Source organism: Urocampus carinirostris, chromosome 5, assembly GCF_059441175.1.
Source record: "Urocampus carinirostris isolate Australia breed hairy pipefish chromosome 5, RoL_Ucar_1.0, whole genome shotgun sequence".
NCBI classification, from domain to species: domain Eukaryota; kingdom Metazoa; phylum Chordata; class Actinopteri; order Syngnathiformes; family Syngnathidae; genus Urocampus; species Urocampus carinirostris.
In genome coordinates, this window is record NC_142353.1 from 17,033,316 (window position 1) to 17,049,497 (window position 16,182).

General features: G+C 38.1%; 2 protein-coding genes across 4 annotated transcripts in view; one reads left to right on the forward strand and one right to left on the reverse strand.

Annotated features, from left to right (window-relative positions):
* The window catches only part of iqgap2 (IQ motif containing GTPase activating protein 2), a 36,670-nt gene that overhangs the window by 11,804 nt on the left and 8,684 nt on the right, over positions 1-16,182 (forward strand). The window contains exons 3-27 of one of the 2 annotated variants that reach the window (XM_088336009.1): positions 430-586; positions 673-750; positions 1,255-1,331; positions 3,311-3,378; positions 3,500-3,613; positions 3,697-3,875; positions 4,633-4,720; positions 4,909-5,072; positions 6,252-6,339; positions 6,452-6,615; positions 6,718-6,878; positions 7,045-7,169; positions 7,257-7,420; positions 10,411-10,501; positions 11,311-11,478; positions 11,581-11,723; positions 11,808-11,978; positions 12,060-12,143; positions 12,226-12,297; positions 12,392-12,461; positions 12,564-12,772; positions 12,851-12,997; positions 13,069-13,232; positions 13,309-13,533; positions 15,140-15,280. In XM_088336009.1, coding sequence (XP_088192135.1) covers positions 430-586; positions 673-750; positions 1,255-1,331; positions 3,311-3,378; positions 3,500-3,613; positions 3,697-3,875; positions 4,633-4,720; positions 4,909-5,072; positions 6,252-6,339; positions 6,452-6,615; positions 6,718-6,878; positions 7,045-7,169; positions 7,257-7,420; positions 10,411-10,501; positions 11,311-11,478; positions 11,581-11,723; positions 11,808-11,978; positions 12,060-12,143; positions 12,226-12,297; positions 12,392-12,461; positions 12,564-12,772; positions 12,851-12,997; positions 13,069-13,232; positions 13,309-13,533; positions 15,140-15,280 — 3,312 coding nt within the window. The remainder of the gene's footprint in view (positions 1-429; positions 587-672; positions 751-1,254; positions 1,332-3,310; positions 3,379-3,499; positions 3,614-3,696; positions 3,876-4,632; positions 4,721-4,908; positions 5,073-6,251; positions 6,340-6,451; positions 6,616-6,717; positions 6,879-7,044; positions 7,170-7,256; positions 7,421-10,410; positions 10,502-11,310; positions 11,479-11,580; positions 11,724-11,807; positions 11,979-12,059; positions 12,144-12,225; positions 12,298-12,391; positions 12,462-12,563; positions 12,773-12,850; positions 12,998-13,068; positions 13,233-13,308; positions 13,534-15,139; positions 15,281-16,182) is intronic. The other variant, XM_088336010.1, reaches the window with a different exon arrangement.
* On the reverse strand, positions 5,751-9,595 carry f2rl2 (coagulation factor II (thrombin) receptor-like 2). 2 transcript variants are annotated; one of them, XM_088336013.1, is made up of 2 exons: positions 9,376-9,595; positions 5,751-9,092 (listed from the first exon to the last, which is right to left on the reverse strand). In XM_088336013.1, exons 1-2 carry the CDS (start codon positions 9,376-9,378, stop codon positions 8,079-8,081), a joined length of 1,017 nt encoding a protein of 338 aa, XP_088192139.1. In that variant the 5' UTR covers positions 9,379-9,595; the 3' UTR covers positions 5,751-8,078. The 2 variants fall into 2 exon arrangements, with proteins under 2 accessions (XP_088192139.1, XP_088192137.1); XM_088336011.1 differs by having other exon boundaries at positions 5,751-9,151.

Sequence of the window (16,182 nt, forward strand, 5' to 3'; positions counted from 1 at the left end):
GGGCTAGAACTGACGACGATTTTGATAGTCTACGAGTCACACCTTTAAAGCAATTATGGTAGTCGAATAATCTAATAATTTTAGATTTTTTTCTTAAATTCAGCATGGCGTTGATTTAATTATGTGGCAAATAATTAATACACTAAGAATGGGTAAAATGAAATATACACTTTTTATTCAACATACTCTAGTTTAATACAAAAGTTGAAAAATAAATCTAAAACCAATTATCCACTGTAGATGCAAATTCGCAAATAAACGTCTACCCATTTTTATGGAGAGGCAAATAATAAATTACTAATATAATAACAAATTAAACAGGCTCATTAGCAGCAGTAAAACTGTCAATAAAACAAATATTATGTAATAAGTTCAGACAAAAGGTGAACATCTCTGTGGTTTATTTAAAATCACTTGATGTGTTGTTAGGTGGATGGAAGCTTGCCTGGATGAGGACCTACCCCCTACAACAGAACTAGAGGAGGGACTCAGAAATGGTGTCTACCTTGGCAAACTTGCCAACTTCTTTGCCCCCAAGATGGTCACTGTAAAAAGGATTTACGACAGAGATCAGGCTCGATACAATGTATGGTAAAAGTATGGTAGTGTTTTAGAATTTGAGTGTTTCATTTCTGTAGTTCCATATTTTCCCCATTTCTTCCCCCCTTTCAGAGTAAAGGACTGCATTTCCGACACACAGACAACACAGTTCAGTGGCTAAGGGCCATGGAGTCAGTTGGTCTACCAAAGGTAAAGGGAGGATACTGACAAACAATTCTCTAGACTTTCAAATACTGGCACGTAGATTAAGCCACCACACCTTTGGGGAAAGACATGTTTGTTAGATCATCTCATGTCATTCCAAGTCCAAAGGAATGTCAGATAAAGAAAAGAATGGCAACATTTTGTCAAATTCCCATCGCCGCTACAACACAAATGCATGAGATTTGGTACGTCCGTGACAAATGTTGATGCAAAACATAATTTGTCTTGTTATAGTTCTTGGATTTTATTTTGACAAATGGCATGACAGTTTTTCAGCCAGCTACCGTAAACACAATGTGTAACAATAACAAATACAATTAATGTATGAATTTTAAGTTGTATGTTTGCCCTTTAGTTGTTTGAGCTGTTGGCATTAGCTGATTACTTAAAACTGGTTACCACACAATGGAATAATGTCTGTCTCTGAAACCCTCCATCCTGCTTTTTAATTTTAAATAACGTATTGATAACTGTTATCTTTTCCCCCAGATATTTTATCCAGAAACGACAGATGTGTATGATCGCAAAAACATGCCCAAGGTGGTATATTGTATTCACGCACTAAGGTAAGAATTTCATGTGCGACCAATATGGCAGTTTACTTTGAGAAACTAATAAGGCAATGAAAATACAGTTTACAGAACACTATGATCCTTTATGCAAAGACAAGAAAAGCTGTTCAAACTGCCACGCCTTCCATGAAGTGGTTTTCACTCATGGGAAAACAAACTTTCCAGAGCGCTACTTCAGTGAATATGCTTTAGGTCACGTTTGTAATTCTAGTTAGTATGGTCCATTTACAAGCTATATGGCTTGTTTTGTTTTTTAAATAAAGTAGAATGTAAGAAGCAGGAAAAAAGGTACATTTCCTCTCACATATATTTGTAATTTTTCATAAATAACAACAATCATACTAAGCTGAAATCCACTGTGTTGATATGTTTCAATATTTTGGCTGCTATAATAACATTTAACGCAAAATGTCACGTCGAGTTGCGTGCCAAATAAACCAAAATACAAACTTGATAAATAAACAGACCCTCGCGATAAGTCTGTTTTGTGGTCTTGTCGTGTTCTCGACGTAGGGAATCCATGGATCCCTGAACTGCAATAATCTAGTCTGTTTACTATCTTTATAACATGATGTTGTGGACTGCAGTTGACCTTTTCTCTTTTGTACCGGTCTCTGGCCTAGTTTTTGGGGACCACTGGGTTAAGGGATAGCTTTTTTTTCTGATCGTTTAGTCTATCCGTTGAGTCATGGGGAGAAAATCTTTGTAAACTGGTGTTGAAGGCTTATGTGATCACATACCTGTATATTCTGTGTTTGATTGTCCATTGTTGCTGTTTGATTGAGAAATGTTGCTTTGACCGCCAACATAGTGGTATTTGTCATTAAGGGAATGTTGGAATGGATTAAAACGTAACTCGTCGACAGGTTTTCAGATATAGGCAGATAAATGAATAGGATTATTTCACCCGTCATATGTGGGATTGCACGCTAGAGAAAATATAGAACAATTCATAATTGTGCTTTGTACAGATTTGTTGTCGTAATGTAGACACAATGGTTCTGAGGTTTTCATTAGAAGTTTTAGGGGTACCATGGAGCTGCTATTTCTTTTACAGTAGATACGAATGCACCAAAAGTCAATTGTATCTCCCTGTCCATTAGCTGAACAGGACAGATATTTTGAGCAATTGCTCTGTGTTGTAATGTTTCTGTCAAATCCTTTTTGAAAGTTGGTTTCTTTCTCAATTATTGCACGCAAAAATTATTTCTTCCTGCTACATAAAAAGAGCTCCACAAGGCTGCTTCTTTTCCTGGTTAAAGTGCGCACGCAGCTTTACCGGAGCAGATCTTGTTCTGTGCATAAAAATATGGGAGAATATCACTCAGCAATAATATGAAACTTACTTTATATACAATAAAGCAGGTCTTACAATGTGAAGGGAACACATAGATGTTGAGATCATTTGGGGGCATGTTTCTCTAAACAGTTGATCAATTGATCACCTGAGTGTGTTGAAATCCTTCAAACTGCTGTTATTTTAGCTGGTCAGCTGTTTTTCTGTTTATCAAAATGAAGTAAGCTCTGCCTGACCATGTGTCAAGGATAGAGGCCATATTACGTTTGCAAACAGTCAGTGACCAAAGTGCAGAGAAACCTTGCTCTGCCAAGCCTACCTTAATCATCTATAATTAATTAAGACTTCGTGTATCTAGTACCTGCAGGGCCATGAAAGTTTGATGCGCTTTTCTGGCACCTACCTGTTGAAGTAACTGACCAATAGACGACAGAGCAAGCTTTTGTCACACTGCTTGTTAAATCCTGAGCCAACACTCCCTCCCTGTGGCGTATTGTGTTATTGGTAGGCAGTTTAAACTAAATAGCCAGACATAATCTTTGTTAATCGAGGAAACGCATACAAATCTTGTAGTTGGAGTCATTATTGTTTGTAGCTTAAGATTGTCATAAGCTTTGAGTGATTACTGAAGTTTTTTTTTTTAACTAATCTTACACTGGTTGTTGTTTTGTTTCAGCTTGTACTTGTATAAACTAGGCATTGCACCACAGATCCAGGACTTACTGGGGAAAGTGAACTTTACAGGTACCACATAAGTAGTTTTATTTTATGTTTTTATTTTTCTACCCCAAGTCTTGGCCTCGCCCCTGTGCTAGTATTGGTGTACTTTTTACTTTAATGTTAAACAACGACTTTTGCCTCCCAGACGAAGAGATTAGTAACATGAGGAGTGAACTGGACAAGTACGGCATTCAAATGCCAGCTTTTAGTAAGATCGGCGGAATCCTTGCTAATGAACTCTCTGTGGATGAAGCAGCATGTAAGTCATTTACCTCTTAGATTTCTTAGATTTCAGGTGCATTTTTATCTAAATTAAATATTGTGTGTTGCTTTCGTTTTTAGTGCATGCTGCTGTGTTTGCCATCAATGAGGCAATAGACAGGGGGCAGGCATCAGTGACCATGTCAGCCCTTGCAAATCCAAATGCCATGCTGAGAAACGCACAGGAAGTTTTGATGCAAGACTATCAGGATACATTGAGCCAGGCCAAGTTGCGCAAACTTCAACAGTCTTCTGGCAGGGTAGGAGTTATTAATTGTGATGGTGAAATTGTATCAATTCATTCAATATTTTCTTCCTAATTTTACTGCCAGAAGGCTAAGGCACTATTTGGTTTACATCTGTCCACCAAAACAAATGTTTTTTTTTTAAATGTTAAAGCAAAAAATCAGCTTCCTCATGTTGCAAACTTCATTCTCGTTAATTGGGAACCTCTTCACTTATAGTTTGTTTTTGCTGATTGACCGCTATCAAAACTGAGTGTCCTTAATAGTTCTTGGAAGTACTATTCTTTTCAGACTATCAAGTGCACCCAAAACACCCAAGTTGGCCAGAATTTTGTGAGTGCGCCTAATAATCCATAATTTGCAAAAAAAAAAGTGTTTTTTATCTTTTTTTTTTTTGGGTGGAGTGCCTTTTTAGTGTTTTCCCCTTCCTATTATCCATTAAAATATTCTATAAAACGTTTTTCTTGCCTCGGGCCATACTCGAGAGTATCTCTACTTTCAAGAGTTCTCAGCAGATGTTTCCAATCGTGATGTTGAACAGATTCTACTATAGTAGCCCAGAAAACGCGTTACCCGCAATGACTCGCTCCATGAGCCTTGCCAGCACATTCCAGCTGCTGCATTGTCAGCATTACCTCACTAAATATTAACACTTTCGCTTCATGTCCCTTGTCCAGTCCCAATTCACCTCAACATATTGACTCAAAACGTTTTTAACCAACATGACAGCCTATACTTTAAGAAAAAAAGCCTTTTTTGTACTTGTCCATAGAACTCCACAGCTAATACCGAGGAAAGAGATGTATATGAGGAGTTGCTGACACAGCAGGAGATCCAAAACTGCATTGACTTTATCAACAGTAAGAACAAACCATCCACATTGGTTAGCCATTTGTAAGCGTTCAGTGCCATATATATATATATATATATATATATATATATATATATATATATATATATATATATATATATATATAATACGCATATCAACTTTTTCTGTTGTTGGTAAATCATTCGTAAGTTATAAACACTGATTTTCTATCTTCAGCCCAAGCAGCAATAAGGCAGGTAAATCATGCAGTGTGTACCCAAGATCAAGATGCTCTTTTGGCTGCACTGCGGCTTCGTCCGCTGGCTCTGTTTGGTGTGCAAGACATGAACCATAGCTGTTACCTGGAGCATTTTACCACATATTGTCTCCACAAATCAAAGGTACCTGGTATTTTTGTTTATGTGACCTATGACAACCAGTTTTCAGCCTTACTTCAATTAGTACATTATGTTTAGTCTATGATTGTAAGCAAATGATAAGCATCAACAATCTTTGCTAAAAAGAGATTCGGAGCATTACTTAAAATTAGGTCAGAATCATGGTTATATTTATTCTGGAAATTACAAAATTCCAATATTTTATGAAATGAAATGATCTGCATTTATATAACGCTTTTCAAGTCAAAACTTCCCAAAGCGCTTTACAGTGTGCTTCACATTTCTCAATAGCGGCCGTGCAGCCATGTAAGGCACTAACCTGCTTATTGGGGGCATTAGGGGTTCAGTGTCTTACCCAAGGACACTTCGACATGTAACACGGAGGAGCCGGGATTCGAACTGCGATCTCTTGATCCCAAGACGAGTGCTCTACCTCCTGAGCGAATGCCGCCCCTTATTGCTGTCGAAAATAAAAACCCAAATGAATCACAAAATCTTTGGACCAAATATATAAATCTATTTTTTCAAAGAGTAAAAATTGTTTTAATTTTTCAAAACAAATGCCTTTTCAACCGAACAATGGCATTCAAAACTTAATACCAAATAAGAAAGCAAACCCCAGACTTGATGAGACACTAGAATAAAGTATAGCATGTGAGTAAAAAGTGAAATTAACTAAACTCTAACATATGTGGTTTTGGCCCGAGTCATATAAATACTTTCTAAAAGAAAAATCTTGAACAATGCCTTTTGAATTTTTGAATAAAAACATTTTCACACTAACGCTAACATTAAGTACAAAGTTAAAGAGGAACAACAAAAAATGTTTTTTAAAGCTGTATAAAATATTGCATTGAAATTACAAACGACAGTCAACTAACACCAATTATCTCATTAGCCAAAATTACTATTTAGAAAAAGCTGTTTATATTTAAGTTTTGAAAACCTTATCAGAAAGGAATGCATTTATCATTTCATACGTATGAGACTTTTAACATTAATTATTGCCATATTATATACAGAATTGGCTTTATACACAACTCCACCTATACAAAGAAAAACATTTGGGTATAAAGCACTGTTCTATATAACGTTAGTTATACTAAGGTCCAGTATTGCAAACTTGGCTGTCACACCAAGAAAATATACCTGGTAAAAAAAGGTTTTCCTATTAAATTGCAGGATGAAGATAAAGCTGTTCTAGTTGATAAAGATGAGATTCAGAGAGTTGTTACTTCTTGCAATGACTATGCGGAGGCAGAAAGACGAAGTAAGAACTTGCATATTCATTAATAACAACTCACAATCTACGTATGCTCACAATTGTGCTTTGTTCTTATGTGCTCACTTGTATGATTTAAACTCACTGTTTGCATTTGCAGAACTTGACGCCGTTTCAGCCATCAATGCTGCTATCCGTTTTGGCGATGCAGCGGAGACGGTAGAGGAGCTCATGAACCCTGAGGCTCAACTGCCAATCGTCTATTCGACAGCGGCCAATCTCTACCAGAATGAACTTTTTAGCTTACAACTGCAAGGAGGAAGGGTATGAAACGCCAGTGGCATTCTTGCATATCTTTAGTTCTACATATACATTTTCCTTTGCTGTATATGTATATATGTTCATGACAAAATTTGTTGCATCCAGTCCGGCCTGAGCCATGAGGAGTTGAACGTGGCTGTGGAAATGTTGTCTGCTGTAGCTGTGCTTAATGAGGTTCTGGACACCAAAGATCCGCAGGCTGTGATCGAGCAATTGACAGACTCACCTCTCGGTTTTACCAACATAGACCAAGACAACCTCAATCGGTATGTTGAGTTTTGGAAGTTGCAATAAAGACAACATAACAGATCATTTTAACATTCATCATTTACTTTTTGATATGATTTTCGTAAAGCTGGTTGGTTCTCAACACTTTTTGTGGATGGCTTATTTTGTTAAACTTAATTGTGTACTGTTATTCTTTTTCATCAGGTATGCTGACGCATTAATTGAGCAGCGGGCGGCGTCTCTAAGTAAAGGGCAAGAGTTCCTCTCCTGGAATGATGTTCAAAAGTGCATTGATGAAGTCAACATCCAAGTTGTTGAAGAACATGAAAGTGAGAATTTCAGACTTATGTCCAATTGCTGAAGTAATTACTTTGCTGCAGCATGAAATCGTCTTTTGTTCATTTCCATTCCTTGAGGAATCATAGCAATAGCAGAGATAAATGAAGCATTAAACTCTGGCGATCATCAGCAGACACTTGCGGCTCTTCTTCTCCCTACTGCCAAGTTGACCGGGGTCAACCCAGTCACAGCAAAACACTACCACGATGTCCTACACTATACCAAACGATGCCTCTGCCAGGTACTCATTTTTGGAGTTGCTTCTATTTTCTTTAATTTTATGTATTGCTTCCCCTGCTGGTGAAAACGTTTTAACTGTGTAAAGAAGTTCTCAAATAGTGGATGAATGAAATATCTTCGATTATAAAATTTTTAAAAATCAAGAAGAAAATTTAAAGAAAAAAAAGTTAGTCAGTTTTTATTTTAAAATTATTTTTAATTATTAGTCTTGCTACTAATATGATATAATGTTAGTACTTATATTTGACAAAGGATATGTACTTAAGGAGAATTATGATCACCTACAAGAATTTATTTTACCATCATCCTAAATGACATTCTAAAATCAAACTTCCTTTATTTCAATAGTTTAATTTTTCAAGGACTTGAAATCGGTGATACTGTAATAGAAAATTCTATTCAAGGTATATTTTTTGATTGGTAATATTTTACATTTCTGCACTGTAACCAGACATAATTACAAATTGCATTTCAAACAGGACTTACAACAGTATTTGGAACATCTTTGTTCCAGTGGTGTACATACTGTATACAGTTTGTTTTCGGAAATCTGGTGTAATACCCTGTTTATTTGCCAGTGTCAGATGTTTCCGAAATTGGCATTCCCTGCTGTTTTCCAACAATGGTCCTCAAAGACAAGGCCTTTCTTGTGCACACTCTCAGTCACATATTTTAACAGCTAGCCTCTCTGGGATCCTGCGGATGGAGACGAACTGTACCTCCGAGGCAGCCGATTTAGAAATGAGCAAACACAGGAAGGGATCCAAACAACTGTGGAAGCAGCAGAGACAAACTGCACATCTGTAGTATCCGTACAGTTTGTCATTCCCGGTAGAAAACAGATGGGCGTAGTGTGCGATGTGCAGGATTCCACTGGGCAAAAAACACACCACAAAAATGATTAAAACCAGAGTGCTGATTTTGATGAAAGGTCTCCAGTTACAACCCGATTGTCCAAGATGGTGTACTACTGACACATGTGCATATATGGAAATTATAAAGGGGACAACAAAACCAAGAAAAACGAGCATCAGTCTGTAGGGCACAAGTAGTGAGTGGGGTTTTTCTTCAAGGGGAAGCACATCGTGGCAGGTTGTGACTCCCAGCTGAGAAAGCCAAAAGCTTTGCCTGACCAGCAGTTCTGGTACAATCGCCGCACCAAATAGGAACCAAACAATCAAGCATGCCCAGACTGCTAACGCGGTTTTAGCCAACCTTCTGTACAAGAAGGGCTTAACCACCGCCAGGTAACGCTTGAGACTGATACACGCTATAGTCTGTGCCGAGCAGTACACGTTGCCGTAAAACAAGGCCGTCATCAGCCTGCAAGAGATTTCTCCAAATACCCAGTTGTTTCCGCTGAAATGGTAATGCACACGTAACGCTAGGGAAAGGAGGAGTAGCAAATCTGACAAGGCCAGGTTCAGATAAAGCACCACTGTAGACAACGACTTTGCTCGGAGCTTCAAGCGGAGGAAGGCCAGAATGTAGGCATTGGAAGGGATGCCCACAGTCATTGCCAAGATATAAGCTAAGGGAAGTATCCAGGTACTTAGGATCCCTGTGGTGTAGGCTGTGGCTGCGTCGTCTGGGTCCACGTCCAGCCACGGCTCTCCGCTAGGACTGAGACCCGCTGACAGATGCTTGGTGAGATTGTGTGGATAGATCTTGCCCTTAAAAGATTTAGGAGACAGTTCAGCTTCGGTGCCGTTTGTGGTCCTGGTTTTATTTCCTAGATGGCGACAAAGGCAATGCAGAGTTTTTGGAAACCGAAAGAATGTGACGTACCAAAACCTGTAGTCCTGAGCCTATGGTTTACGATTATAGTTCATGCTTGGCATATGAAAATAATATGTAAACTACAGCAGCTTTTTTTAAACCTAACATTCTCAAGTATACGCTTACTAGCCTCCCTTCAAAACAAAACAGAAGAAAAATAGTCATTAAGGCACTTACCATCAGCTTGAGTTGTATGCACAGTCATTAGAAAAATGATAAGTCCATTAAAAATGTCGGCCATGTCTAAAAAATGGAAAAAAAAAGTTAATTGTGTGGGTTTTACTCAGAGGTTTTCATAAAAGTAAGTTATCTGCCCCCAAATTTTGGTTGGGGGCATCTCTGCAGCGCTTCAACTGCCAGAGATGCGTACCCGAGCTTGGTTAGCTCAGAATGCAAGGAAAGCTTGTCCGTTAGTTCGCTTCTGATCGCACGTTTCCTGTCTAGCCTTAAACAAATTCCCAGCTGCGTCAGTAACTGCCCATTGACTCACTAGTGTGGGAGGCCACAAAATCATGCTTTTTTTTTGTTTGAAATATCTCAAATCAATTGAATTATTTTACTGATATATTTTGTAGAATTACTTAACAATGCAATTAAAAAAAAAATGTGTTGCAAGTAGAGTGTCCATCCATCTTTTAAATAAAAATACCTCATCATTGATTTGCCTTTTTTATTTTTGTGTGGAATTCAATACATATTCTTATGTAATACAAATTATCTTTGTTGGTTTTTCGCTGTCTCTTGAAAAACTAAAATGTAATAATGTACTGCACTAACAACAGTCAGTGGGAATTTTCAGCCACTGCAGTGAGGGTTTTTTTTAGAACCAGGCTAATAGGGATTTCCTTCCTGTTAGTCGCCCGGGATTGCCTCTCTGGAGTTTTGCTAAAGTTAGCCTTGAGTAAGACTGAAAAGTATAAACATTCTTTGTTTATATGAAGTTAAATAAGTGGGGCAGTCACATTCAATTTTTTTTCTCTGTTTCTTTCACAAGGGAAAATGTGTTCCTTCTAGAAGCAGTTGTATTTACGGTATTGCCATCCTAAAATTGATCTGTATGTTAACAGTGGATGATAAATACCCTTATACGAAGAGTTTTTTTCAAGACTTGAGGGATTAATTGGTGCTGTATATTGATTTAGTATCAACAAATTGCTTTTACTTTGACCATACTTTGCTGGAAATGTGCCATTTAATTTTCTTGGATGGCAGACCTCAGGAGATGAATCTGCTGTACTATGGCTGGACCAAATTCAAGAAGCCATATATGCAGCCAACCAGGATGCAGAGGCGGCGCGTTCAAGTGAGTTGAGTGCCTAATACGTTTCACTTATAAGTTTCAGATTCCGCATGAACGTAACTAATTTAAAAAAAACAAAAAACAAAAAACGAGTCCAGTGATGTCAAATATGCAGCCGGCAGGCCAGATCCGGCCCGCCAAGGGTTTGAACCCGCGAGACAATGTTGATAAAGTGCAAGAGATAATAGAGCTGCATTTTTTAAATATGTACACAGTATGTTGCCAAAGCTAAGCACCCCTGACAAGGCAACTGGAGCTTTTTTTTTTCTCTATTACACACTCATTTCTATTTCTCCCTCTCCTTTTTTCCTTTCTATTTCTCACATCTATCTCTGTCTCTCACTTTCTCTTATTTCTTTGTATCGGTCTCTCACATTGTTCGGCCTTTTTACTCTTGTCCTCCTACTGTCTCTTTTGTCTTTCTCCTTTCTTTTCTCATTATTTCTCTTTTTCTCTTCCCTTGCATTCTCAAGACTTTTTTCTTTCTATTTCTTACTTACTTAGCCAATCTCTTTCTGTATTTGTCTCTCCGTGCCTCTTTATTTCTCTTTTATCTTTCTCTCTTTCTCCGTCTGCTAGTCCGGCCCCCATGAGTTTTTTTTCAACCATGTGATACCCGAGCTCAAATGAGTTTTACACCCCTGATTTATTTGTTATTGGCCAAAACTTTGTGATGGTCTGTCATGAATTTTTGACCTTTCATTCTTGTCTCTAAAGACAGTAGAATTTGTCAACTCTCCATTTTGAGCTGTATAACACCCTTTGTTTGGTTGATTTAGGTTTTGTGACTTATTCTTTCTACGTTTTGACAGTGGCTGAAGCTGTAGCTGGCATTAACATCATGGTGGCAGAGGGTAACTCACAGAACACATTGCAAGCGCTGCAATCACCAAATGCAGGACTGAGACTTGTACTTGCCGAATGTGCTGACATGTACCAGTCCGAACTGGCACAAGAGCAAAGAAAAATGTCATCTGAAGGTGGTTGAATTTTTCACATTTTTTGTTGTTTGACACATTTAGGAGGGACTTTGGTTGGTTAGTTTGATCCCTTAACCACTATTTTTAAAATTATTGTTTCAGGTAACATGGGTGGTGTTTGGGTAAAACACTGCATAAATGACAGATATGACTACTTCTATAATCTGGAGACTGGACATGGCTCCTGGGAGGAGCCAGACAACTTTGAAGAGAACAGTGGCCACCTAAATAAAGGGGACATTCAGGTTCCTGACTACGCTTCAGTAATGTTAATGTGTTAAGCGTATATTGTCATTGATTTATAATTGATGGTTATCTGTCCCATTCAGATGGCTATCAATACCGTGACCGCAGGATATAACCGGGAAAAACTGTGGTTGGCCAATGAGTCCTTCGTGACGCAACTGCAGGCGAGGATACGAGGTTTTCTTGTTAGGAAAAGGCACGCAAAGAGAATGGAGTACCTGCGTCAACAAGAAGCCCATGTCGTCAGACTGCAGGTTTTAGTTATTAGGAGTGCTGTTTTTTTAGAGATCCCAAATTATTTCATCAAATTTTAATGACTTCGCTTCTTTTTTTAGGCATGCTGGAGAGGTTACAAACAGAGAAAAATATACATTGACAGACTGAAACTGCTTAGTAAAAATATTACTTCTATTGTCAAGGTAATGTCTATTAATAAGAATGGACTTTGTAATGCACTTAAAAAATATTTTTATGGTTTTATTTTTACATATATTTATATAGATTCAGTCCCTGGTTAAAATGTGGAAAGCCAAACGTGAATATAACGAACGTCTGCGTTACTTTAAAGATCATGTGAGTAACACTCAATGTTAATTTCGTTTATTCTGTTCCTACCGTGGACTAAGTTTTGCTTTGAATATTCAATGTTGCACATTTTTCCACATAGGAAAAGGAAATTGTGACCATCCAGGCTTTTCTGAAGGCCAATAAAGCAAGAGATGATTATAGAACTCTCAGTAAGTCGACATTCTTGCATTGAAATACATCTAAACATTTGTCCGATAATAATGTAATACCATTAATTTGCTCTTCTTTACCTCTTATGTGTAATCATTTAGCTGGGGCCAAGGACCCGCCCCTCTCAGTGGTGCGCAAGTTTGTTCACTTGCTGGAGCAAAGCCCTTTGGATCTGCAAGAGGAGCAGGAGGTGACACGTCTCAAGGAAGAAGTGGTCACCAAAATCCGTTCCAATCAGCAGATGGAGAATGATTTAAACCTGATGGATATAAAGATTGGATTGCTGGTTAAGAACAGGATTACGCTGCAGGTGGCAAAACACATATGTGCAGGTTATTGAAAATAAATATTAATCCTCAACTCTGTCACAATGTTCTTTTCCTGAAAGGATGTTGTGTCTCATAATAAGACAATGAAGAACCTTAAAAGTCAAAGTAATATTGACCTGGCAGCAGATAAACTTGGAATAAAGGGGTTAAGTAAAGGCAAACGGAAGAAGTTGGAGGCCTATCAACATCTGTTTTACCTCCTCCAGGTAATGGTGATCTCTATGTTCGTTGTCTTAACATTCCAGACACCATGTCCGATGCGCTTTCCCTTCAACAGACCAACCCGTCCTACTTAGCGAAGCTTATCTTCCAAATGCCCCAAAACAAGTCAACTAAGTTTATGGACACGGTCATCTTCACCTTGTACAATTATGCATCCAATCAGCGAGAGGAATACTTGCTGCTCAAACTCTTTAAAACTGCTCTAGAAGAAGAGATCAGGTAGGGCCTGTGTCATTCGTGCAATAGTTCGGCCAAATTGGTCTTGATGATTTGAAGTAGTCTTTCTGTGTCTCAGGTCCAAGGTTGACCAAATTCAGGACATTGTGACGGGAAATCCGACAGTCATCAAGATGGTGGTGAGCTTCAACCGTGGGGCACGAGGCCACAACACTCTCAGGCAACTTTTGTCTCCGGTTATCAAAGACATTATTGATGACAAAAATCTTGGTATCAACACTAACCCTGTGGATGTCTACAAAGCCTGGGTCAACCAGCTGGAGACTGCCACCGGTGAAGTCAGGTAGATAACAGATAGTCACAGAATGATTTCATAACAAGCATGGGGTCAGGTGCCGTTTATTAATTTCAAATAACAAACGTTAAATTATATTACTATACAGTGTGTTCCAAAATGACTTTGGCAGATGTTGACATTAACTATCTCGGAAACTATTAAGGATGTAAATTCAGAAAGCTTGTAATGTCACTTTTGACATGGAACGTTCAAAGTGAGCAGCATCAGTCACAGGACTCACACCAAGCTGATAATCAAATTCTTGCCAAATGCCTCCCAGCATTGCATTATCAATGGTTGCAACAGCTTCTGTTATTCGTGCTTATCCACATTTCTTAATATAGGGGGCAGATAGACCAATCTTTTTTTAATCCCCATAAAAGAAGTCTAGTGGTGTGGGATCTGGGTAGCCAGGACATGAGATTGTGATTGATCTGTCCAGACCATCCAGTCCTTCTGTCTGGATGTCTAATCTTGAGGCTATAATTTAGTGGCGCCCGATCCTTTTGGAAAAGTACGTTACCACAGACTCTCGCTTAGTTCATCCATTACCAGTTTTCCAGCATGTCGAGGTACGTCTTACTATTGACTTAGCTTCTTAAAAAAAGGTCCGCAGACAGGTTTTTTTCGACAAAACACAAAACATGGTCACCTTTGGGGAATTTCGCTGTTGCTCAAGAAGTTTCCTGTAAAGTCTCAGTCCCCCATATCCAAGTGGTATTCTGGTTAACATTGCTATTTATGTGGAAAGTCCCCTCATCACTGAAAACAAGCCAGTCCTCAAATTCGTCATCTTCTATTTTATTGCAATGCAAAAGTCCCAATGAGCTGGTTTATCAGTGTCCTGCAACTGTTGAACTGACTGTAGCTTGTAAGGCATCATGTGAATTTGTCTTCTTAAGACACTGCGAACAGTTGCTGAGAGCAGTTGATTTGTTCACATCTTCTGAAATTGTTCTTTTAGCTGAGCATAAACACCCAATCTTTTATGAATTTACCTTGCCATCTCACCCTGGACTTCCCCTCTAGTGGCTCCTTTCAGAATCTTTTGCAAAAATCACGTTGACCAACAGCCCGTAATTGAGTTTTATGAAATTAAAGCACACAAAACGCCTTTTCTGGTTGAATGAACACCTTTAATGGGTCAAAAAAACCAAAACAATCGCCTTTAAAAAAAACTCAATGTAATTATCCTTAAAGCGTAAAAATGTGTAAAATTTGACCATGAAATAATGCTGTGTTGTATGGTGTGGGCTTGCATTCAACTGTGTAAAAGGAATACACATTTCTCAACCTTTGATTTTTTTTTTTTCAAAAGAAAGGTTAACATTGGTATGATAGTTCATGTATTTTTGCCTGGTATTCAAATCAACGTTTTTTTTTTAACTGGAAGTTTTTTTGTACCACGAGTAGGGACTAAATATAACACACTGTCCCTTTAGAATGGCACAACTTTTATCTTACTACCATTAATAGTTAATGTGCTCAAAACTTTTGGAACACTAAAACCAAACTGGGTTTCTGACCAAGCACTTGTTAGAGAACACAGTCAGTCGACTGATTTAGAACTTTATATTGTACTAAATGTAATTTGCTCCTTGTTGTCCTTCAGCAAACTGCCTTACGAAGTGACTCCCGAGCAGGCCATGTCACACGAGGAAGTGCGCAATAGACTGGAAGCTTCCAGTCTGGCATTACGCTCTGCTACTGATAAAGTGCTGAACTCCATTGTGTCCTCCTTGGAAAATATCCCGTAAGTTTTGGCACCAGAAAACAGTCCATGCACTATCTGTGTCCTCTGATCATTTTGTCCTGCCAAAATGTTTTCAGTTTTATTTTTGTAGTTATGGAATCATTATTCATTCTTTCATTTTTCTTTATTTTAGTTTCACCATTTCTTGTTAAAGTAAATGTCAATTGTCTTAATCGTTTGTTGCCAATTTTATTCAGACCAATAGCAATACGCTCAACTTTTGAGTAATCACTGACTGTCAAGTCAGGTTTACTTGTATATCCCATGTCTCAAAGGGCTTCACAGACCACAGTTACTGATAACAAATCACTTTAAAAGGAGAATATCATATTTCCTCTTGCCAAAATTAGAAGTGGTTAGCAATTTGAAAACTTTGTTGCACGCCTTGGGACCAAGAGGTCTCAAGCTCTAAGTAAATGTCGAAGTGTCTTTGGGCAAGAGACTGAACCCCTCATGCCCTCCAATAAGCCTTGCATGGCTTGTCTGAATGGGTAGGTGTAAAGTGTATTATATTGTATTGTAACGCACTTTGGAGTTCTTCAGTGACTGATTAAAAGCGTTATAGAAATACAGTCCATTTTCCTTTTTTTTTTTTTTCCCTTTTTAAATTACATCTGTTGTCTGTCATGCTTTCAACCGGGGTTTTACAGTGTGTAAAAAAAATATAGTAATTTCTCTTTTTAACTTAATTTTGAGTTTTTCTATATGTTCATACTTTAGACCGTGGGTCTGTAACCTGTGGCTCTTCAGTGCCGCCGTAGTGGCTCCCTGGAACTTTTTCGAAATAGTTTTGAAACGGAAAATAAGGACAAACACAAAATAATCATTCTTGCATTTTTTTTCAAGGCTTTTCGTAACTTTTGTCTAATAATCCCTATTTTTAAAAAAAACTATTTTTTGCA